At 39.6% G+C, this 24,937-nt stretch overlaps 1 protein-coding gene across 1 annotated transcript in view; it reads left to right on the top strand.

The window, feature by feature from the left end:
• agps (alkylglycerone phosphate synthase) overlaps positions 1–24,937 on the top strand; it is a 39,149-nt gene that overhangs the window by 538 nt on the left and 13,674 nt on the right. The window contains exons 2-14 of the mRNA XM_058392116.1: positions 6,861–6,950; positions 9,628–9,718; positions 9,802–9,922; positions 10,114–10,188; positions 12,565–12,636; positions 12,775–12,854; positions 14,140–14,220; positions 14,611–14,736; positions 14,941–15,049; positions 19,054–19,181; positions 20,330–20,381; positions 23,095–23,171; positions 23,278–23,390. Of these exons, the coding sequence (XP_058248099.1) occupies positions 6,861–6,950; positions 9,628–9,718; positions 9,802–9,922; positions 10,114–10,188; positions 12,565–12,636; positions 12,775–12,854; positions 14,140–14,220; positions 14,611–14,736; positions 14,941–15,049; positions 19,054–19,181; positions 20,330–20,381; positions 23,095–23,171; positions 23,278–23,390 (1,215 nt within the window). The remainder of the gene's footprint in view (positions 1–6,860; positions 6,951–9,627; positions 9,719–9,801; positions 9,923–10,113; positions 10,189–12,564; positions 12,637–12,774; positions 12,855–14,139; positions 14,221–14,610; positions 14,737–14,940; positions 15,050–19,053; positions 19,182–20,329; positions 20,382–23,094; positions 23,172–23,277; positions 23,391–24,937) is intronic.

The raw sequence follows: 24,937 nt of genomic DNA, 5'->3' as shown, positions 1-24,937 counted from the left end.
CAGAGCTGCTGTCTCCAAACAACGTGTTCATTCATGCTGGGAGGTGGGTGCGGTGGAGACACAGCTCTCTGTCTCTGCCATGGAGAAATCTGAAAGAATGAGCCAACACTAATCCACTCACTCACTCACTCACTCACTTAGTTATAGGAAAGAGAGAGCACACTTTTAACTCCACGCCCTTCCCCTTAAACCTGTTGCGTTTTAAACAAGGGTTGCACAGTATATCCGGTTTATGCCACGCTGATGCTGAATTCACAAGTCTGATTGGTTAGAATGTTTTCATTGATCTGCTGTAACAATAGATCAACCTGTAACAACTGCAAGGTTTATATCCAGTGGGCTCATTTTAATATGTTGTTGTTTCTATAGTGACAGGGTATACAGTGGCACAGGGTGTGGTAGTCTCTCTTCATGAACTGAGCATGTAGCTGATGACATGCTGAAGCTTTCTGTGGGGAAATGGAAGGAGTGTCCAGTGTCAGTGCTTTATAACAGTCGGAGAGTAAAGTTGTTTTCTGAAACAAGAAAGTCTTCAGAGTAACTCTTTGTGATGTATTGGTGACTTTCCAAGCTGCTTTGTTGTCTTAACTTTGAAGAAAAAAAAACAATTAGGTGGCTGAGGGAACAACTGTTTATAGTTGTTATAATATAAGTGACACTTTGGGATACGCCCTTATTGGAAAATAATCAACATTAAATTGGTTTCAGCATTGTTGATTATTTCCACATAACATACAACCCCCCCCCATTTGTTTTAGTCTGTACATACTGTTAATTGTTATCACAACACATGAGCCACTTTTCTTTGGACTTTTAGAGGTTGACTGTCTCAGAGGCTCCAGATAAATCTGTGTAGTGTTGTTGTGATACAGTGATGAAAGAAGAAGATGGCAATAAACCCTTCTTTTTTTTTTCCCTACAATTTTATATGTTAATATTTGTGAAAGCATTACAATCACAGTGGTCGCATTTTTTGTTCATATCCTGCAGGTTTGTTATAATTAATACAGCCTCTGTGAATGGGTTTTAACTGAGGGGTTAAATTAGGATGTACTGGTGGGAAAGGCTTTTTTGCGTTCAGGCAGAATAAAGGCTGTGGGAACAGTACTATTCAAAATATGTCATTATATGGGAAGGGAAATGTGAAAACAGTTGTTTAACGTAACAGTTTCTGTCCTAAGGGCTTTATTTAAATAACTGCATGTGGCTGGTTAGAGGTTTTCGCTAAAGCTTTACATAAACCAAAGGTGTGTAAGTGTTGTTCCCCTGCGCTCCTCTGGTTTAGCCCCTGACCTTAAAACTTGGCTTTCTGTTTAATTCAGAAAAATGACTACAAAACAAAAACTTTGTTCGATTGTCATCAGTTCATGTGTGCCATACTATATTCGACTAAAACTAATATTAGCCATTGGGATTGTTTTTTTGTCTGTATAATGTATTAGCGTCTTTAACTTTTAATTTTGTCAACAGAAGTTTTGACACTTTCTCACATCTGATTGGCTAAGGGATGTGGTGGCCTGACTTCTGCTTCCACAAAAGGAATGTTTCATTCTGCTGCTTTAAATCTGTAGTGACATCTAGTGTCAGACACTTACAATCAGTCCTCATTCCTACCATGCCTTCTCTGGATTCTTGAGCTTCATTGCAAACCCAGTGAATAAACTAGTTCAGCAAACATGTCAATGACTTTCAGCAGAGGAATTCAAGAGAGAACGTGATTCCATCCCTATTTATGCTAATTAATAGCATTTGTAGACTATTGCGTCTTTTTTTATGACTATGAAGTACTTATGGGAACTAATGAAACTGTAGGGTATGTATATTTGCTTTTCTGTCAAGATTAGGACAAAAGCCTTAATAACACACCGGAGTGGTTTCTGTGTGTTTAATGGGCAGCTGAAGAAAGATAAATCCAACAAAGCTACATTCAGTCTGTTCCAGTTTGAGATTTCTAGATTTACTCAGATTAGTTTAAGGTTTTAGTCAGGAAAGGTTTGCATTTTTGACATGACAAGATGTTGCAGGTCAGGATGCTATGCATGCCCAGAGAAACAGATTACGGTACTGATCCTGCAGCTGAATGAGAGTTACTAATGGTTCTAGCCCTAAGAGGTTTGAGAGACACTTGTCTTTGGCCTAGAAATATGCCACTGAGGAAATCTAGGTCAGAATTTTATTATCTTTTGTGTTAAATAGATCAAGCAAGGAGTGGGGGAAGGGGGGTATCATAGTCCACATATTAGAAAAAAATATTACAACTATAGCAGTAGTTTGTGGATTGTTAAATGATTGTAGTTTTGACATTTATTGGTACTTATGATGTGCTTGCTCCTTTTATACAGCCTTTTCCCGCTGGTTATTTTCATGGCTTCAAATAGACATAGGCGTATTTATGGAAATTTGTATTCGTTTTTTTTAATAGAGAAAAGAAACTCTGCATAAAATGAATAGTTTTACGCCAGAAGTAGTTTTACTCCAACATAGACCTTATGTCCCCACATTAAGGCCCATGTATTTAAAATACAGAATATTTCAATGGCCATGATATTCCTAGGTTTAATTTATATAGATGAGATTAGAAATACTCTTTTGTCTGCTAAGGGGAATGTCTTCATAGCCCTTTCAGTCATCTGCTTGCGATTAATACACTGCCTTCTTTAGACCCTATAGAGATTATAAACTAAAGGCCAGAACAATTATAATCTTTTTGATCTTGTTTCAATTGGCTACTTCATGTAGATGAAATACTACAATGAAGGTTAACTTGTTTTGGTTTTTCTGTGTCTTGGATCATCAGTTTTGGGTTTATTGTTTTGTTGAAAGGTCACAAACTGCTCGAGGGATCCATTGCAAAAATACAAGGCTTGCTAATTAGCCTGAAAACATACAGTCCCTTCTGAAACTATTGGAACGGCAAGGCCTAGTCTTTTTCTTCTTTTTTTTTTGTTAGACCCTAGAGATATTTAAGATCAAAATGAATGAGACAATAGATCAGAATTGCAGTTTTAGTTTGCTGATATTTACATCAAGATATGTAAAATAACTTGGCACTTTTTGTTTAAAACCCATACATTTTGAACATTTGATTGACGATTCTTTTTTCGTGCCTAGGTGTGCTCAGTTAGATTCATTGTTAAAACATTTAATAGTTCTAAATGTCTCCTCTTGGTTTAAGCCCTGGTTTTCACCTGTGAATAGTGTATTTAGGAAGACCAGAGATCTGTCTATGAAGAAATACAAGCCATTTTGAAGCTAAGAAAAGAGGAAAAATTGACATCAGAGCCATTGCACAAACACTGGGCATAGCCTGAAAAGGAAAAAAGCACTGGTGTACCAACACCACACATAGAACTGGTCTGCCAATGAAAACAACAGCAGCTGATGACAGAAACATTGTGAGAGCTGTAAAGAAAAACCTAGAAACAACATACAGTGACATCACCAACATCCTTCACAGGGCAGGGTGAAGGTGTCACACGCCACCATTTATTGAAGACTTTGAGAGCAGAAATATAATGGCCAAGGAATGATACAATCAGTGTTAAGCACAGCAGTGGTAATGTTAAGGCTTGGGCGGCTGCTTCTGGAACAGACTACACTAGTTTGTATTGATGATGTAACTCTGTTTGGCAGATGCCCTTATCTAGAGTAAATTATAATTTAGCTCATTTTTTTACACAACTGAGCAGTTGAGTGTTAAGGGGCTTGCTCAGGGGCCCAGCTTGGTGGGCCTGGGATTCGAACTCACAACCTTCTGATCAGTAGTCCAACACCTTATCCACTAAGATACCACATAGACAGAAACTTCAACATCCAGCAAGACAATGACCCAAAACACAACAAATGGCTTCACTGGGGAAAAATGGAAGGTTTCAGACTGGCCAAGACTTAACACAGTTAAGCTTGTATTTCACCTCCTGAAGAAGAGAGTGAAAGGAGAAACCCACAAAACAAACAACTGACAGAAGCTGTGGTACAAAACCTGGAAAAGCATCACAAAATAAGAATTCACTGGATTGCTGACGTAAGGCGGTTTTTGCAGGCTAGGGATGTGCAACCATATATTAAGTGCTATTTATGTTAAGTCATGTTAAGAATCTCTGTTCAAGTACTTTTGCTCACATAAATTTGGTTGGTTTGTCACCAAAGGTTCTATGTTTTAAGTTGTTTAACACATCTAGATCTACATGTTAGGGAATGACAGCTGAAATTCTGATCCTTTGTCTAATTCATTTGTTGAGCGCATACCCAGATGTCTTCAGTGTATAGCAAAGCCAAAAATATTGGCCTTTGCTGCTCCAATATTTTTGGAGGGGACTGTAACTGAAAGTTCAATTCCAGAACAAGATTTCCAGAACAGTTATTATAAACTGATAAATTCCTGGGGTTGAAATCAATAGTAAATGATCAATAGTGAGGTTTTTATTTTATTTTTTTTAACATTTTAAAGTAAAGGAGGTGTAAGGTTGTGTGAAGTGGCCGTCTGTAATCACTACCATTTCTAGGTCAGTGTTTTCATCCTGTTAGCTACAGAGCGAGAGTGAAGTTTAATGTGGGTTTTTTTGCTGATTAAAGAACTCAATTACGCAAAACATTATCTGTTCTAATTATGTTTTGGTGTTCCACTGTAATTTGTGGAAAAGTGCTTTTCATACTGCCAGGTTGTGACCTGAATTAACAATAAAGGATAGAAGCGAATTGTCCAAAATGCCATTAACCTCATTATTGACCGCAAGATAAATAGACTATGGAACTTTGAACTGATCTTACAAATTGATTTATTCAGCACTTTGCAGCCATGCTATCTCCCATTCTTCTTCATAAATATAACTGTGTGTTTGTCAGCAGTCTGTATAAGAAGACAAAAGAACCTGCTCCTCTGCTGCCCAAAGTTATGCAGTTTTACACCCCGCTTTTGTGTAGATTCAGCAAACTGAACTTCAGCGTTTAAGATGAGTTTAGGATGATTTAAGCCCTGTTTTTAGAACTACTGGACTACAGAAATCCAAACGAGAAGGATCAGTGATCTTCGATCATATTTTGAAAACAGTACACCTAAAACAAAAAGCAATACACCTAAAACAAAAAGCATTTTGTTTTAGGTGACTTTATTTTATCAAGGACACCTCTGCGTAGTTGTGTGTTGTGTGTAGTTGTCAGTAGAGTGCTGGCTCTGTGCTGTTAATCCAGCGTTTGTTGGGCCGTCTGTGTTCTGTAGGCTGCTTCGGCCTGATGCAGACAGGGCCAATGGGCATTAGTGCTTCATCTCTGTCACCTCTCCTCTGTTATTTACCTTCATCCAGCATGGCCTGCGTTCATCACTATTCATATGCCTGTCACCCCACATGCAGTGTATGAGTTATGGCATAGGAGCACAGATAAAATCATGAGTTATGCTGGTTATTTATTCTGCTCTCTGACTCGTGTCCATTCAGACTGAACTGATTTAACACACACACACCTTTCTGTTTCCCTGTCTCTTTCTGGATGGATGAATTACTCATGAAGCTAAGCGTACACTTGCAAGTGAAAAATCCAGTTTATCTTGAAAGTCATTCAGTCAGTGACTTGGTTAGGTTTAGAATATACATAATATATTGTCAGACGTTAGGTTAACTTTAAACTTAAAGTTCCATTACTGTCTCTGAACAGTTTTAACATATTGTAGTCCTGAATATCACACCTGATTTGTTCTGACCTGCAAGGAGGACGTAGTGGAGGATGAATGTTATAATATAACAGCTGACTTATATAGGTGAACGTGTGGTATCCTCTATCTTCCCATACCTTCCGGATGACTGTTTAATGGGATTTGTGGTCTGTAAATAAGCCGTTTGTTTGCACTACTATAGCAGAAGGATTATGGTGACATTTCTGGGGAAACTCCTCTTGAAATAGATCTGTGCTCTTGAAATAGACCCAGAAGCTCTGTCTGAATGTGCGTGCAGCTAAACCTGGCAAGGAAACACTTTCAAAATGAGATCATTATTACATTTAGAGTTGGACTGACCTGAACCCCTGACTCACTTGTGTGGATTTGTTCACTAAATATAAGCATGTCACATGTTCAGATTGTTGAGTTGAGGTCAGTGGTTTCAAGATCACTGTGCGAGATCAAAAATCAGCTAGTGTTACTAAATTAACTCAGTATTGTAGCACTAATTTGTCTATAAACCATATACTTTTGATCTGCCCAATTTGTAAACCCATGAAACAGATTTTATTTATTTATTTTTTATCAGAACAAACTTTCTTATTTTGTAAGACGGACCCAGAAAAACTTTTACAATTTCTATCAAAAGTACATTTAAATAGTAGAATATTTGTATAGAATTTACGTGTATAAAATCTTATTCTTTTGAACAAAATGGTTTTGTTTATTAAATTGAATCTGTTACATTATATTGTTTATATTGTTCAAATTGTATCTGCCATGAAGCTGATATGGCAATTAATCTGAATGTAAACAAACAAACCAGATTTTATAAGGCACACCCATCAACTCGGCTAAAATGATGAACGAGAGCAACGATTTCTCTCTCTCCCTTTCCCTTTCTGTCTCTCTCTCTCTCTCGCCCTCTCTCTCTCTCGCCCTCTCTCTCTCTCGCCCTCTCTCTCTCTCGCCCTCTCTCGCTCTCGCCCTCTCTCGCCCTCTCTCTGTTTTTCCCTGTCTCTCTCTCTCTCTCTCTCTCTCTCTCTCGCCCTCTCTCGCTCTTTCTCTCTCTGTTTTCCCTGTCTCTCTCTCTCGCCCTCTCTCTCTCTCGCCCTCTCTCGCTCTCGCCCTCTCTCGCGCTTTCTCTTTCTGTTTTCTCTGTCTCTCTGTCTCTCTCTCTCTCTCTCTCTCTCTCTCTCTCTCTCAGGCAAGAAATACTGAAGTGGAATGGCTGGGGTTACAGTGATTCCCGTTTTTTCTTCAACAAGAAAGGCCAGGCTGAGTTTACAGGCAGAAGGTGAGTGTGCAAAAACCAGTGAGTAAAGATCATGTGACTGGCACCTTCTAGTTAAAAAAGGTTCATGGAGATGAGGGGGTGTCATGAAAGTTAAATAAGCACTGCAGCCAAGTGCTGAAATACTCCTGTATAATTACTAAAAGATTTATTGTTCTGAATGCATCGTAGCTTGTAGTTTTATGCTGCCCTTCCCAAGACGAACACAGCAGTAGCACTGTCAGGTTGTGGATTTTTTTCTCTCTCTCTGGTAGAAATACGCAATTGCAAGGTACCATATGGTATGATTATAAAGTATACTTCTCCCCTGCCTCAATAAATAAATTGTGTATTGTAGCTCTAACCCAAATTTACACATGAATAATTCCTATTCCCTGTATATGCAGACTACACAATGTGTTAGGTAATGGTGTTGTAAAACCTATGGTTTGCATTGTATGGAAAACAGAATTTGTGTTTCAGCCACATAAAATGAGGCACAAGAAAAAAAAATCTTTGCAATTTAACTACTTACATGTAGCTTAATATCACTTCTTGATACGTACTAAGATGTATTTTTTCTTTTGTATATAATTCTTGCACCCAAATATATTTTAAGAAAACATTGACAGTCTTACATTAAATGACTAGAAACTAGAACCAAGGGATCCAAAAAATTCAAATGTAGAATATGGGAGGAAATGGAAAAAAAAATTTTATGATTAGCTACAGTATGTGGTTATGCAAGTGAAAGTCACAAAGTGGAATAATGAAATGTAAAGAATCCAATTGATAAAGGCATTGAATTGACAAAGATTCCCACCCCAGTATATAAACTGACCAGGCATAACATTATGGCCACTGACAGGTGACATGGATCTCCTCACCATGGCACCTGTTAGTGGGTGGGATATATTAGGCAGCAAGTGAACATTTTGTCCTCAAGTTGATGTGTTAGAAGCAGGAAAAATGGGTAAGCATAAGGATTTGAGCGAGTTTGACAAGGGCTGAATTGTGATGGCTAGACGACTAGATCAGAGCATCTCCAAAACTGCAGCTCTTGTGGGGTGTTCTCGGTCTGCAGTGGTCAGTATCTATCAAAAGTGGACAAAGAAAGGAACAGTGGTAAACCGGCGACAGGGTCATGGGCGGCCAAGACTCATTGATGCATGTGGGGAGTGAAGGCTGGCCCGTGTGATCCGATCCAACAGACGAGCTACTGTTGCTGAAATTGCTGAAGAAGTTAATGCTGGTTCTGATAGAAAGGTGTCAGAATACATAATGCATGATGCGTCAGGGCTGTTTTAGCAACAAAAGGGGGACCAACACAGTATTAGTCAGGTGGTCATAATGTTATGCCTGGTCGGTGTATAGTAAGACTGGGACATATAAATTGACAGTAAAAAATGTCTCAGAGGAAGACAGAGAACAGTATCTACATCCTTGTTTAAATGGAGTGAGGCTGTGTTTCAGCAACACACACAAACTGCCCAGGGTCTGTGCTCAGGTCAGAGTGGTGTGCTAATGCCATCTAGTGTTAGATGTGTGCTATGCTTTTAGGAGTGATTTTAGGAGACAGTATAATGAAAGGATGGGAGAAGGAGAATTTATATAGATGGATCTAATTTTGACTATGGATTCTCCATTGAGTGAATCCACTGTTTTAGTTCTCTTTATATACCACAGAACACAATTATTCTAATTTGATTTTATTAAGCTGTTAAGCGACTGCCGATTGTTCATTTTCCAAGTGCAAGCCACAATCTCTCTTATAGAAGCCAGCAACATTTGAACTGATATTTTCTTCATTCTGTGGGAATTTTATATGAAGTGATGAATCAACAAATCCAAAAGATTGTCTTGGAATGATTCCATGGACCATTCCTGGCAAGCTTTTTCCAGTTCCCAGCTCACAACTCTAGTTCCTTCCTGTAACTCGTCCCTGTTTTCTTTTTGACGTGCAAAAATGAAAGAAAAAAAAGCTGTGAGCATGGGCACTTGTAGCTTGCTAGTGTGAAAGTAGGGTAAGTTGTCCGGTTTGTTATTTTGGTGGTTTGGTGGTGAAACTTCTTTGAAGTACAGCCCCAGTGAGACTGAAGTAATTAGTAAAGGCTTTGGAGATGCTTGCAGCAGGGTGACCGAGTGGAGGAGACTCTCACACTGGCAGTGGGATCGATGACTGCTCTCAGCTCCACTTACTGTTCTACCACTTTAATCTGCCCAGAGAAACAAAGCTTCTCATACACCCCGGTTTTATTTCTCTTGATACTGACTTAAGGGAGACAGAGAAAGGGATTACACTAATCCTTGTTCCCTTTCTCTCCTCCTCTGTCCCTTTTGCCCTCTCTGACAGCAGTCTTTCCATTAGGCTGTGTGTGAGTTTACGCTCTGCTGGACAAATGCTCTGGTCAGTGCTTAGGAGTGTCTCAGTCTTCAACCTAGCTTAGGAAGACAGCACCCATGTCATATCATATACCTGATTGCTTTACTTTTTTTAAAAAAAATGACCTTACTACTATTCTTTGTTCAGTCTCAGATGTTAGTATTTTGTTATATTGATTTGGGACTTTAAAATTTATTATGGGATCCAGAACAGATTTTTTTTTTTTATACAACATTGTATTTGGTATGCTGTAAGCTGTAATTTTGCAGCACTCTGAACTGAAAGACTGCCACTGAAGTGTCCTGATGCTCATTGTAGGTATCGGCTAAGTGGTCTGATTCTCCCTAGCCTGAAGGACTGGTTTGAGGGTACGTTTGGTGCCAACCTACAACATAAAACCCCAGCTACAGTAAGTCTCCACCTCCCTGACTTGGCACTGGTAAGAAGCGGGTGTATGCGTGTGGGCACACATAACTCTCTCTCCTGTCCCAGGCCAGTTTGAATGTGAGTGCGGTCCCGCCCCCGAACCTGAACGAGCTGTTTGTGGAGGAGCTGAAGACTGCCGGTGTGGCCCTGTCAACTGACCCGGAGGACAGAGTGTTCCGCTCTCATGGTAATGAATGAAAATACCTTGCCCAGTTCTTTTTGCACGGCACCCACATGAAACAGAAATGTTTAAACTGAAACAGAGGAGTTACATAGGGATAGAGATGTTTGTTTCTATTTTAGTGTGTCCTGGGTTGAGTACAGTGTTGATTCTTTCTGTTCTGCAGTGATGTAACCGGGCTGTACTTCTCCACACAGGTCACTGCCTACATGAGATCTTTGCCCTGAGAGAGGGAAGAATTGGAAAAATACCAGACCTTGTGGTTTGGCCAAGTGAGTACTTGAAAGATTGTGTATGTTTGCTTGCACACATGAATGCACATGCATTGCTGGGATCTTTCACCATGTAAGTGCACAACAGGGAGATTGAAATAAACTTTGTAATAAATTTGCTAAACACTAAAATTGAACAAAAATATATCCAAAGTCCCTATTTTGAGTTCAGGTTACCGTGTGTGTGTGTGTGGTGTTGCACGTTTTCCACTTGTCCGTGTGGGTTTACTCTGGGACCTCTAGTTTCCTCCAACCTCCAGAATCACACGGGTAGATAGAATGGCTATGCTAAATTGCCTCTTAGTCTGAATGATTGTGCCAGTGTGAATATGGCTGCTCCCATCTTGTGTGTGTGACCAGTATGTCTATGAGCCACTGAGACCCTGACCAAGATAAAGGGGTTACATTATTGCTACCCCTTTTAAAAATGCAGATCCATCTGTTCCTAGCAAACTTGTATCGTTCCACTACGTACTTGATCTAGTATGACTTCCGTAGATTGCAGAAAATAGATTTACAATCCCATAAACAAGGGCCTTCCATTTGCTCTGCAACATCTGGAATAAATGGAGAGTCTGATTGTAAATATTCAGTTTTCTTAACATTTGAAAATGTTATGAACTAATTTAGCAAATCATGCTTATTCAGCTTGTCTTTCCTCAAATTTCTTAAAGGCACTCACCTCCCACCTTCCCCTCCCACCTGCTTCCAGTTAATTAGACCATTAATGATTAGAACATAACTTTGCTATAACTTAAAATGAGAACAATTTTTCACAGACATTTTCCCAGGACACAATCTCTAGCAGTATTTTTAGAGATAATAATTCCCATAATGAAGGAAGCACAGTAATGCACACTGCTGACAGATGACAGATTTGTGCCAACTCAGCAATTCTGATATAGCCTATAAAGTCTATGATTTTGGAGGTCATTACATCTTTTCTTAATGTGTGCTTCTGCTCAGCTATTGCTTCTTCCACAAGTACTGAGTCCACGCCAAAATCTTTGGTATGGAAACCCTACCACGGGCACTTGAACAGCTTGTTTTTAGTATTTCAGTAGTTTTTTTTAAGGAATTTGAGCTCCTCTGCTGCCTAACATAGTTTGCTCCAGTGGTGTAAACTCAGCAGTTTATTAAACTCAAACAGTATTCACAAGTGTGTTTGTTTTTATACCTTTCCTTACAGGCCATAAGGTGTTCTGGGCAATTACATTTGGCGTGTATTACTATGCATATAAGTCATCTGCATAGTAATTTCTGTACTGATCTAAGGATAAACTGCTGTAATGGTGCTATCTGTTTTCTTGTGTCATGTAGTTGTATACTGTTAATCCTAGGTTTTGCTCTGAATGTACCAAGACAGAAAAAGTCTTTGTGAGTGGTGTATAGTTCATGCATGCTATGAGCTATGTCATTAAAGGGTTAATCTCCAGCTCGCTGCATCAGCAGGTAGGCTGCTTGTTAATATTCATGAGTGTGCGTTTTAATGAGACGTGTCAGAAGGAAGTTTGACATCGAATAAAATGCTGGCTGTTTGAATTACTGCTCTCAGATTGGTGGATCTATTTCACCATGGAAATGAGCTCGGAGCACTAGCTCAGACTTGATTAGTTGAATCCCAAATGGCCAGAAAACAACTCGGCCTTCATCAGACTGAGCTCATGCAGGAAAAGAGTTTCAAGATGTGCTTCGAAGCACTCTCTGTGATTCTGAGAACCAGAATGGTGAGCTAGACAGTTCCTGACCATCTTTTTTCTGTCATGTTATCTTTGAGCAATGCAGTGCTTATTATTTTTGCATCGACAAATCCCAGAATACAAGAATACAAGAAGATGCTGCACTCTATAGCTGTATACCTTCCAGTGTTTGGTGTTTCATTTGAGGCAGAGGTACATATCATTATAGCTAAAGAGCAAGTCCTTCATTAGGCAGAGTTACTTGATCTGTGCGCCTGCAGAAAAGCAGAATTGACTGTGCTGTGTCTGCATTTGTGTTCGATAATTGGCCGTACCTTTCTGGATGGCCAGCACTCCTAAAGTTCATTCCTTTCCCCTTTATATGGATGGGGTACATCTTAAAAAAAGTTCAGTCACTGCAGGCTAGTGGATGCTGTTGGGGCAGTGTGGGATGTTCCCTTTTTTCACATATATTTATGGTGGGCAGGGCCAGACGTCTTATTGGCTACAGATGGAAAGTGCTGATCCTGCCCACAGAGAAGGAGGAGAGATGGAACTCTACCCTTTTCTCTGTCCTCCCACTTTGTTTCCAACTTCTCACACAATCAAAAGAAATGTCTCATTCTGTCCTTTTCATTGATAGTCTGGACATGGCTGTACCTCTAATGGGCTGTCATGTATGTTGTTCCCTGTACAGGCTGTCACGATGATGTAGTGAAGATTGTGGAGCTGGCCTGCAAGCACAATGTGTGTTTGATACCGTATGGAGGTGAGCACTCAACCCAGAAAACAACAGTTAAAAGCTACTGAACCTAGTGAAACTGCTGACCACTTCCCTTTTTTTTCCCCTTTGTCCAAATACTGCTGAATAAAGTGCACTATGTCTCTATCTTTCTCTCTCTGTCAGGTGGTACGAGTGTTTCCAGTGCTCTCGAGTGCCCCCCAGAGGAGACTCGATCCATTGTCTCGCTAGACACCTCTCAGATGGTGGGCACTAACATACAAAGTGACCATTCACATACACATAATGGCAACTTGAATTTGAATTTGAATGTGAACTGATTATGGTTTAAAGCTCATATGAAGCCATGTACAAGCCCAGTGAACGCTTATATGTTGTATGTGAGGAGTGTATGCTAAGACTGATTTATGTAGCTTTTGGGGCCTACACTCAGCTCTCTGTCTCTCTCTCTCTCTCTCTCTCTCTCCTCTTTCTGTCCCGCCCTCTCTCTCTCTCTCCCACCCTCTCTCTCTCCCGCCCTCTCTCTCTTTCTCTCTCGTTCTGATTCCGAGCTGCTGACCTATGTCAGAGGTCATGAGGTCGAGAGGGTGGGACATGAAAGGCAGCGGATGCCAGGGTTGGCTGGTTTATGAGCTCAGCCAGATGATTGATGGCTGAGAGTGGAGCTCATGCTGAGAGTATTCCATATCGTGAGCAACATTTGACCCTGGCAGGGAATTGTGGGATTGGGCCATAAACCAGAGTTAACTTTTTAACCCTGTGACGGGTGCCATCGAAGCATGATTAGAATGTCAAGAGACCTCTATTTTATAAAACAACAATGCCTTCTATTGATTTTTTTTCAAAGCAGCTAATATTCAGTTCAGAAAATTACAGCCGCTCACACAAATAGCCTTTTTACTGTAATAAAGCTAATTTGTGTTGAGTTTCCTTAGTGCAGGCATGATAGGAAATACTGCATGGAATGTCGTATTTCTTTCTAATCAGTCCAGGTTGGGCTTGTAGTGCAGATCACATGGTCCGTCTGTCCTTCAGCTTGTGTGGAAAACCCCGGCACCTGACCTGTTTGCTTTCATTTTCCTTTTCAAAAAGCAAGCTCTTTTCCTCCCTGAGGTTCCTACCATGTTTTAAGCTTTGGTCTTGTGTGTTGTCGATCACACACACATACACACACACACATACACCCCAACACACACACTGTGTCATCTAAAGCACACTAAGCCCAAACAACTGGACTGGATTTAAAGACTGTAATTCAGACAGATGGACAACTTTATGGAGTAGTGCAGACAGACTCTGATATACACTGTCAACACGAGCACATTTTAATCAAAATCTTACTCTGGCTCTTTTTTGACCTCCTGTCTCTTTCCCTGCTGTCTCCCTCTTTCCTTTACTCTTTCTCCCTTTTTCTCTGTTTTTTCTCTCTATCACATATCTGAATTACAAGTCAGCTTTTAATATCTTGGCAAAAGAGTTTAACAATTTTATGACTTCAACTTGTTTTATTTCGCTCTGTTTTTTTTCCAGAATCGAATATTGTGGATTGATGAGAAAAACCTAACAGCCCATGTAGAGGCTGGCATCATTGGCCAGGACCTGGAAAGGCAGGTTAGTGACTAGTGTCAATTTGTTCTCCCTGAGCATCTGAGTGTGCAGCTATCAGTCTGCACATTTACTTTCAACATGTGGATTGAGAGGCAGAGACTGGCATAGAGTTGGTGGGTTTTTTTTTTTTTTCATACTATTACCCACACACATCGAGCAGATGGCACCATCAAACTAATGCAGAAAAATGGCCTCTAGTATAATATAGAAGTGTGTGTGTGATGCATGTTAACAAGCCTATCACAGACTCGCATGTGGGTGTTTTTGCAGCATTCTGAGTGCACAGATGGTATGCTGTTAAGGAGTGTGTTTCTGGGGGGTTTGGTAATAAAACTGGGGTTGTGTGTATTCACGTCACCTGTGTATGTGTGTGTGGGTGTTTGTTTTCCTCAGCTGAATGAGAGTGGCTATTGCACTGGACATGAGCCGGACTCTATGGAATTTAGCTCTCTTGGAGGCTGGGTGGCTACACGTGCATCAGGCATGAAGAAAAACATCTACGGCAACATCGAAGACCTGGTGCGCAGTCTTTATCTACTCTACCACCCACAAATTTCACACAAATCAGACATATACACACACACACACTACCTTTAGACAAATATTGAGCATCTTGAGATATGGAGTGAAGCAGAAGATACATTTTCCTTTTTCCCCATTTCTTAATTTCAGTAATTTTTCATTATCACATTTCTGTCGCTGATATTAACTCTTAATTGTTAGGTGGTACATATAAAGATGGTGACCCCTAGAGGTGTGATTGAGAAGAGCTGCCAGGGTCCACGACTGTCCACTGGGCCAGACATCCACCATTTCATCCTCGGATCTGAAGGTAGTAACACTGTGTTTTGAATGAATGAAATGAATTAATTTTTATTTATTTTTTTTGTGGGGACAGTTAACTTATGAAAACTGTACTATTTTATCTAAATAGTACATGGGGTGAAAGGCTCCATTTAGGTTACTAATATTCCTTTAAATGTTTCACATGGATATAGAATGTGTGTGTGTGTGTGTTTACATCAGTGAGTGATGTCAAACCCCAATACTCTTGTGGTGGTACATCCATAGTGATCTAGCCACAATCCCACTGGAAAATGCAGTTAGATATTGCATACTGTTAATACCTGGATTGTGCAATCAATAAAGCATTTTTTTCTGCTCTCAGAAAGCAGCACTGTTCTAAACAGTGTACACAGTGAACAGGAATACTGCTTCGCTGCACATGCTAATTAGGAGCAAAAGGTTTAGGACAACCTTTTTTTTCCCCTAAGGCTGTGTTCATGCCAGTCATCTTTTTTCAGCTGCTAGTTTGCACTCAGAATATGTCTGATGAAAATGTTGAATCGCAGTGGAATGCCTTCAAATGTTGAATTACCTGACCAATCGGGTCTCACGTCGGGGGCCAAGTAAACACACCCAAGAGTGTTGTGAGAAAAATTAGTCTTCCTCTAAAAATTATGAACTCAAAGTTAATACATTAATGAAATAAAATGAAATAAATTGAATATTCAGTGTTAATATAGTCAATGATAAATCTAATCTAGGTAGGTAGCCCATATAAATAGTTAGCGGATGCAGTGAGATAGAAAGCATGAGACACTTTTTTTCCTTCAAAACTGATCGTGTGTCCTTCAGAGGTACTACACAGTCGTGCTTTTGTGTAGTGCAAAAGTTTGTTATTCAGCGTGAAAGGAAAGCCAGGTACTAGATAGTCAACATGTATAGCCCAAGATGGTTTTCAGTTGAGGTAGAGGCAGCTGACAAACTCCCACAATCCTACATTTCTCTGTCCTTGTACATGCCCGCTGATAACACGACCATAAGGCAGTGCTTATTAACAAATACAGGGACTGTTGGCATTACAACTGTGAACATCTGCTAGTGTGTGGTGTGTATACACACACACACACACACATACACACACACACAAAGTGCACATGCCCCTAGCAGTCTGCAGGGAGATGGAATGATGGGTATTTGTACCCATTATATTGGCTGGAAGACTATAAATGAGTGCTGTGCATCTGTAAATCTGACCGCTTCACCCAAGTACACTTCTGCACTCTCTCTGTCCTCTGCACTGCAAATATCACTTCAGGCTAATCGCAGAATTGGTATTTCACTACCAGCTGCAATACAGCAAGGACTTTAGTGAGTGTAGGATACAGTTTCTAGGCTGCAAATTACAGTACACAATTGCACTATAAATTGTGATTAAACTTCCAGTATGCCTAATCTTCAGTGTTATAACATTATTTTCCAAACACACACATTTGGAAAGTGTTTTGGAAGGTCCGACGTTTGAGTGTGTGCGTGTTTGTGTGCGGATCTGCCAGTGTGGGTGGTCTGGTGGCCTCTGCATACTGTAACTCTCTGTTCTACCTGACATTACCATTCACCTTCTGCTTAAAATCCACCAACAGCCCAAAAACTCTGTGTTCTGCAGAACAACACAACCCTTTCCCTGTTCCTCTGTTATTACATTCCTTTAGCTACCACTTTTTTTTTTGTCATGTCAGTTTCCAGGCAACCAAAACATGGAACTGGGCAGCATATTGGAGCTTTTACTTGCACAGTGGGCTAGCTAATTAAATTTATGATTTGTCCACCCCTGCCTTACTTTTGGTTCCTTTCAACTCAGACTCAGATGGTACTGATTAAATTCTGCTTGGGCACAGATGATCGTATTAAAGGTGCAATAGTCATGTATTCTTTTCTTGTACCTGGAAGATAGATAGATATACAATGCATTAAGCTGTGATCTTAACAAAAGTGTATAAAGTCACTGAGAAAACCCTTTTGGAACATTTGACATGCTTGTGTTTTTGGATGTGCCTTCTGTCAGTTATTTTGTAGACACTACTGTACGGGTCACTCTGGAGGCGGAGATTCGTGACCATGAAAGAGAATCATTCACATGTTGAGCCCACCTAACTGTTCGAAACCTAATCTTGAAATAAAATGACAAATCCTAACTAATGCGTTTATAAATATACAAAAAGTGTGTATGACCGAACCGACAGAATTTGTTGACACCTTGTTGTGGTGGACCACTAGAGGGCAGCATGCCATGATCCATTACAGCCACATTACATCCATACTAGACATGCGAATTATTCTGAAAATAGATTCACATAGAAGTTGTTTATAATCACTATTTTACTGCTACCTTCATAAATAAGTAGCTTTATTACATCTTAGACACTCATGTATATCTACAACTATACCGATTGTTAGAAGGGTAATTAAAGTTGTGCTCTAGAAAAGGGCTCAGTAAGCTGTAACACTGTTCTGGTAAATATCTACAGAAACGAGCATTTACGGCTGGCGTATGTTAGCTCTTTTATTTGCTTTGCCCAAATTAATTGTTGTTTTTTTCATAAACATTTATACTCCCATTAAGAAGACATCTGGATTTTTAAATTGTGTTTAAAATGACAGGGGCATTTAGATGCAAACAGATGAGTCTGTTTCACTTTCCTCTCACAGAAGTGACTCAGTAAAGACAGAATTATAGCAGGGTTTTATGATGGCGCTTATGAGTATTTACTGTCAACTGGTTAAGATGAAAGTGCAGTAAACGTCCACCCTGTGACTGAGTGTTTATAGAGGAGGCTATTACGGCCATGTGTACTGTATGTAGGTGGTAGTAAACAGCCTTATTGGCATCTTTACTGTGTGCTCGAGCCCATTTGTTGGTTGTTTAGGTTATGCTTGCTTCCACGGTTTGCCTGTCAAGCAGAGACGAGTTGGCTCTGAGACCTGTCCTTTTTCCCTTACGCAGTTCTGCACAGATGTAGTTTCACACAGCATACTGAAGTGCTGCTTTCATTTCCAAACACACAAATGCACAGATCAGTAGTGGTGCATGCCAGGACTGAGAAGCTTCAAGCATTGAAATTGCATTTTCTTTCTCTGTCCTTTGTACATTGTATCTACAATATTTCTAAAATAAGTTAAGGAATTGAGTAAATCTAAGATTGTGTGGTATCTTTCTCATTTCTCATCATATAAACCATTTTTTGTTTACTTTTTGTTCTATTGCTTTACGTAACAAATAGTATTTTATCTTTTTTTTTTTTACTAGTGCAGTCTGTGGTGTCTGAATTCAGATTTGTCTCCATGTAGGCAAGTGGCTTTCATCCAAAAGTTCATTTATAACGCCCCTCCTGGTTTTTATCACTGCTACTTTCTGCAGTCATGCCTCCTGTGGGCAGAGCACTGGTCTTCCTTGGCTAAATGAACTGGCAACATGAGCCTCAAAGCAGCAGTGGTAGTTGAGCTCTCAGGGGTCGTGGAACATGCTGGGATCTGGGCTTTAAGTCTAACAGTGTCTCCGGTGTTGGCTCGACACTTCCTTTGATACAGACCTGCTTTATTTCAACAACGCCAGAGCTGGTAAATCTCACACAGCCCCCCGGTGTTGGATGAAACCAGATCACCGAAGTGCAAATGAACACATTGGCCTCCAGTGGATAGACGAGGGGCTGAACTGGATTGAACTGGGCTGGGCAGTGCGTGCGTGTGCGCGCGTGTGTGCGCGCGTGTGTGTGCGTGTGCGCGCGTGTGTGTGCGTGTGCGCGCGTGTGTGTGCGTGTGCGTGTGTGTGTGTGTGTGTGTGTGTGTGTGTGCGCGTGTGTGTTAGTTAGAGAGAATGTGGGTGCAAGCTCTACCTACTTTAGAAGTAGCAAGTACAAAAGCATCACAAAAGTTTTTTTCCTCACTAAACTGAATAGAAACAGTGGAAACAACTTTTTTGCTAAGTGTACAGTACATACATCTATGTGTTGAGCTTACAGTTAATCATAATCTGCGGTGTGGTGAATTTTTTAGGCACACTGGGTGTGGTCACCGAGGTTACAATGAAGATCCGTCCACTCCCTGAGTATCAGAAATACGGTTCTGTCGTCTTCCCAAACTTCCAGCAGGGCGTGGCCTGTCTGCGAGAGGTGGCTAAACAGGTAACATCTAATACCCTAATAACTGATTCAACCCCTGCTTATGTGATGTAATCATATACCGTGACTGAATAAAAAAAAATGAAAATAAAACTTGAGAGATACTGAATCCATTTTTCCAGATGACAAAACATTTCACTTTGGTATTTTCTACTATATACCACAAGTAAAGTTATAGCATTTTAAATGCTGGTTACTCCCAAAAGTAAAAAAAAATGAGAAAATTGAGTTGTAACTGCAGTCCAGGAGCTTCACAGACAATTAGAAGTTTAGTATCTGATTATAAAATGAATTGATTAGGCATGTAGCTATCCAGAAACAATGTCTGACATTCACTAATTGAGTAAATCATGTTTAGCTAGGAAGAATTCATTTATTACTTAATGGGCAAGTGTTTAATGGACAAAAAGATCAGCTGGAAGGCCTCTGGCACATTGGAGTGATTACACCTAATTTATACAAATAATATCTGACGGAATGGAGAAAATGATAATCCGAGCATTTATATTCCAGTTTATCTAAACTACTGAGAGAATTCACACGAAATAAATAAATAAATAAAAGAATGAATAAAGAAGAAAAAAAAAACAATTGTGTTTTCTTTACTCTGTGAATTGTTAGTCCAGCAGAGAAAGCTTTGCTGGCCCTGAGAGTTTGCCAGTGATGGCACTGTTATTGATGACTGTATGTTCTAGCTCTGTGCAGCTCTGCTCATTATGAGAGCATAAATTAGCTCTGAGCACAGCAGACGATGAAGATATCGATCATGCTGTTTAGGATGTGTGAGTTACAGATCCTTTCCCAAACTTTTCCCCGGGGACTCTCAGCAGCCTGAAGCCGCTTTTCGGCATAACAGTGAAATAGGCCGGCTCTTAGCGCGCTGTTTGGGCGATGCACAGCCTTGTTTTTCAGTCTTTATTGATTTATACATTTAAAAGGACAGATTTAATGACAAAAGAATTGTGAGCCTCTTTCTACAAATTTCCTACAGAAAGTGGTTTTCTTTAATTGCAAACTAAGACAAAGGGGTTTAAGTATCTTAAACAAATGTTTGAATGATTTTATGGTACACTGCTTGAAAATTAGTTGGTGAAAAATGGCCACAAATCCAAAGGCAATGATGCTCAGTGTCTGTGTGTTTTGTGTTTTAGAGATGTGCTCCAGCTTCTATTCGACTGATGGACAACGAGCAGTTCCAGTTTGGTATGTTTTTTTTTCCCCCCAGTCAGAAATGAATGATGAAATGTTGCTGTTCTACCTTTTCTAATTATTAACTGTAAAATAGAGTTCTGTGGTATGACAAAATAATCACACCTGAAGACAGATAGACGATATGCAGTGTTGAATATTTTATTGTGGTGTATTGTTGGTCATCATACTGACCAACCCCATATGTAAAGTGCATGTTAGGGAATGGTTTACAAATAAATGATGGCAAGTGTTGCAATTAAAATTTGTGCTTCCATAGTACTCAATTTTTGTGAGTGTGTTGTGTCAGTCCCCAGTTAAGTTCATGAATTGTGATTTATAAATCTTTATTATGGAAATTGCTATAACACTGAGCTTTGCTGAGTTTAAAAATCATTGGAAATATCAGGAATGAAAGTCATTGGAAATCACTGCTGCATCCAGCAGCCTTTCTGTATTAGCCTTTTCATTCGGTGCTTGACGAAGCCGTTATTGATGTTTTGGATGCTGCAGCGGGAGCCATTATTAATGAGGCTTTAGCTTCGACTTGGCGTCCTGACTAAAATCAAAGGAAATGAAATAAAAACAAATCAGTTTTCACAGCAGGGAAGCAAAATCTGCTTTTGGCTTTAAAATCTATTGCAACATACTGTATCTGCAGTTTTGTTTGTTGTTGTGTCATTAGTCAAGAAACAAGGCGAAATAGAAGTGCATATGCAAGTGTGCGTGCGTGTGTGTGTGTGTGTGTAGAGCTGTTGCCATGGTTCCAGTGGTAATTGGAGGCTGATGGAGGAATATTATCAATATAGGACTGAATGTCCATGCTGTCTGATGATCAGCCACAGAAATATAAATATATACACAAAGACACAATATGTTTAAATGTCAGTATTCTTGGAAAACTGTTCTATGATTTAAAATGATTATATTGCTCAGAGAAGATTTAAGACAGTAAAGACTGTGCTGCTCTCTTATTTGGGCCTTTAAATCTGATGTTGAAGCACAGGTATAATCAGTAAACACCTTCACTCTTGACATCTTTATGGTTATCTTAATGATTCAAATGCTCAGTATATTTCGCCGGATCTGTATTAAGGCCCTTTATTTCTCGGCATCTCTGTCTATGAAAACAAACTAGTGTTGTATGTGCAAGATGCTTTGTTTAATTGCCTGTAGCTGATGCATTCTGTGTTTTTTCGTGCATCAAGCAGTTTAATTTTGCATGATATAATTCATCTACAGAGGCCGCCTCAATTCGCTGTCTCGTCTAAAGTTAAATCGATCATTATCTTGCCAGCCGCGCAGCCGAACAAGCCGACACACGATCCAGGAACAATGAAAAATGGCTCTGGCAACAATTAAGCTTCCACCATATTGACGTCTTAGAGTATTGTATGTGGATATATGAAGGAATTTACGGGGTTGGGAGATATCACAGGAAAAGTTCCTCAGTCTCTAGGGACCTCATTAACTCTCCTGCAGTCTCACATTTTCACCAACGGTGCACTTCTCCGTCTCCGCCAAAGAGAGAGGGACTAGCAGCAGAGAGCAAGATTCAAACCCTCATTAATAAAGGCTTCTCTTCTCCTAATTATGAGACCATATAGAAACGGAGGAGAGCATACTTTATTACTGAAATTACACTCAAATTTCCTTTCTTTCTTTTTCTCATTTTTCCTTTCAGTAATAAAGTTGAATTAAATTCACATTATGAAGGCAGCCTTTGAGTAGACATTATTCTATTATAACTTTGTCGTAGTGTTTAATCGTAATTAAATGTTTTTAGTAAGCTGCACCCTTCACTATTCATTATGCAATGAGGGAAAATGATGGCCCCATACTTGTATTTTGGCTTTAGGGCAATTGATGTTTTTTATGATGATTTTGAAAAGGGTGTCTTGCCTTTTATAATTGCATGCACATTTATACAGAGTACTTTAATTAGATAGCCAGAAAGACATGGTTCTTGTGCATTTGTATGTCAACATATTTTTCAATATTTTGACAAAATCCAAATAGAAATTTTGTCATTTTGAATAGAAATTCATTACTCTTTCGTATACTGGCTGGTGAGTAATTGATTAAGTTATATTTCAAAAAAGACAGAATTAAAAGGTCAAAGGAGAGCAAGTGTTTGAGAGCTGCTCCTCTGCTGTGTGTGTGTGTGTGTGTGTGTGTGTGTAGATGGATTGATGAAAGAAAAGGAAGGAAAGTGGAATGTACAGAAGTGAAGTGACAAGTGAACTCTCTGTAGACTGTCCCTTGATGCTTTTCCCCCTCCTCTGTGTAGGAGTATGAGAGATTGATAGGCTTCCCCTCGGCTGTGGCCGCTCACTTTTGTTTGTCCGTGGCGCTTTGTGCGTCCATTCTGAAATAAATCAGCGCATGTAAGGGAGACTTACATAGCAGCGTGGAAAGCATTTCCTCTCAGTCAGAGGCTGATATATGGCCCTCAGGCCTCGGAGTCTCCGCTGCTGTACTCTTGCTCACTCTCCCCCATTCGTTACGCTGCTATTGTTCAAACCGCAGATCAATCTGGCCCTCTAAGCCTGCGCGGATGAAAGTGGGCCACAAATGGGTGTCGAAAATACGACCTTCATTTATCTCTTGCTTTTAATGAGTCAAAAGCTGATGTGAGAGGTGTTGGACTACTGGAATGAGATTTTATTATTATAGTGCTTGGCTGATGGTATGTTGATGATTTGTGGGTGTGTTTATGGCCTTCCAGGTCACGCTCTTAAACCTCAAGTGTCCTCCATCTTCACATCGTTTTTGGAAGGGCTGAAAAAATTTTACATCACGAAGGTAAAAGACTCACAAGCGTTGTACATCTTTTACTGTTCCTGTTGCTTTAGCCTCATCATGGACCCCCACTTGCAATTAAACCCACTTTAATCACCTTATTCAACAGTTTAAAGGCTTTGATCCCCATCACCTGTGTGTGGCCACGCTGCTGTTTGAAGGAGATCGGGAGAAGGTGTTGCAGCATGAGAAACAGGTTTACGACATTGCAGCCAAATTTGGGTAAGAAATTATGAGCTTTCTAAAATCTTTGAGCCTATAGAGATAGTGATATAACACAACAGGGTTGCTATCTATCTATCTATCTATCTATCTATCTATCTATCTATCTATCTATCTATCTATCTATCTATCTATCTATCTATTGTATCTCTCTCTCTCTGTCTCTTTTTTATTAGAGCCAAATTTGCATGTCTCAATGCCCATTTCAATGTAAATGCCAAGCCAAAAGAGAATTTTTGCAATTTATGAGAACACTCACTTCTGCTTCATACTTCATACATGCACATTATCTAAATATGACTGACTGAATTATTTTATCCATAACAAATATGTATAACCACAGAGTATCATATAATTGATAGCAACAATAATCTTGCTAGCAGAACTAGTTACCAAAATTACCAAATCTGAGTGTCACTCAGTGCACAAACACAATGTCCTAGAAGGTCACACACCAAATGAAGACCCGCACCTGAAAACACATTTGGCTTTTCCCTCCGAAAATTCCACAAAAATATTGACTTTAGTAATATAAACTAATTGTATGTAATTATAAAAAATCGCAGTGCCCTGAGCTGCCAATGCACACCATGGATGAGAGTTCCCTGTAAAGTCCTGCTGTTTTGAGAGTTTGAGAGTTAGCCATGCTGCTTTATCTCACTAATATCTTCATCCAAGCCAAACCAATTTTACATGAGCACCAGGCTTTGCCAGGAGACAACCATCTGGACCATAACATTGTGCTTTACTTTTTTCCCCCCTGCATTTTGATCACAAAAATAGTATTTTTCTTATGTCTCTGATAGGGTACTCTTCATACTGAATAAGATTTCCAGACATATATCTATTGAGTGATTTTGCTGAAGCAAGACTGTAGTAATTATGATCAACTCACATCTCTGTTAATCACATATATGTGACTGTCTTCAGGATGTACAGATGGTCATGACACCAAAGTACTTTGTACACCACATCTCTTTAATGCAAGCTGAATGTTCTGACCTTTACTATAACCACCTGAACTGCTAAAACCCCAGAGATCACACTGGTGATAATTACATTACCCCACCTCTCCATTATAAAACTAATCCAGTCCAAATAGCACTTAGTTGTACAAGGATTAAGCTCCTGTTCAAGCCTAGGGCATTAAATCACAATCATAATGTGGCGCAGTATTCAGGGGTCACTGATGGTGCTTGTTTGATTCCTGCAGACTATTACAGAAACTACATTAAAACTTATCTGTCTGAAAATTCTGGATAATTATATATATATATATATATATATATATATATATATATATATATATATATATATATATATATATATATATATATATAATATATAATATATACACACACACACATTACCATTTAGTCTTTTTGATCTATTCACTTAGCTAATTATTGAGAGAGTGAGCGTGTGTGTGTGTATTTGGCTTCAGCTATCCTTATGTGAACTTTAATTTCTTTTTCACTTTCTTTTATGAGAGTTAAAAGCTGGAGTGGCTGCTGTGCTGCTGCTTGTGTCCCTTTAGACACGTCTTG

Source organism: Hemibagrus wyckioides, linkage group LG06 (assembly GCF_019097595.1).
Source record: "Hemibagrus wyckioides isolate EC202008001 linkage group LG06, SWU_Hwy_1.0, whole genome shotgun sequence".
Lineage (NCBI taxonomy): Eukaryota > Metazoa > Chordata > Actinopteri > Siluriformes > Bagridae > Hemibagrus > Hemibagrus wyckioides.
The sequence above is the reverse complement of the archived record's forward strand: the minus strand, read 5'-3'. Positions and strand labels throughout refer to the sequence as shown.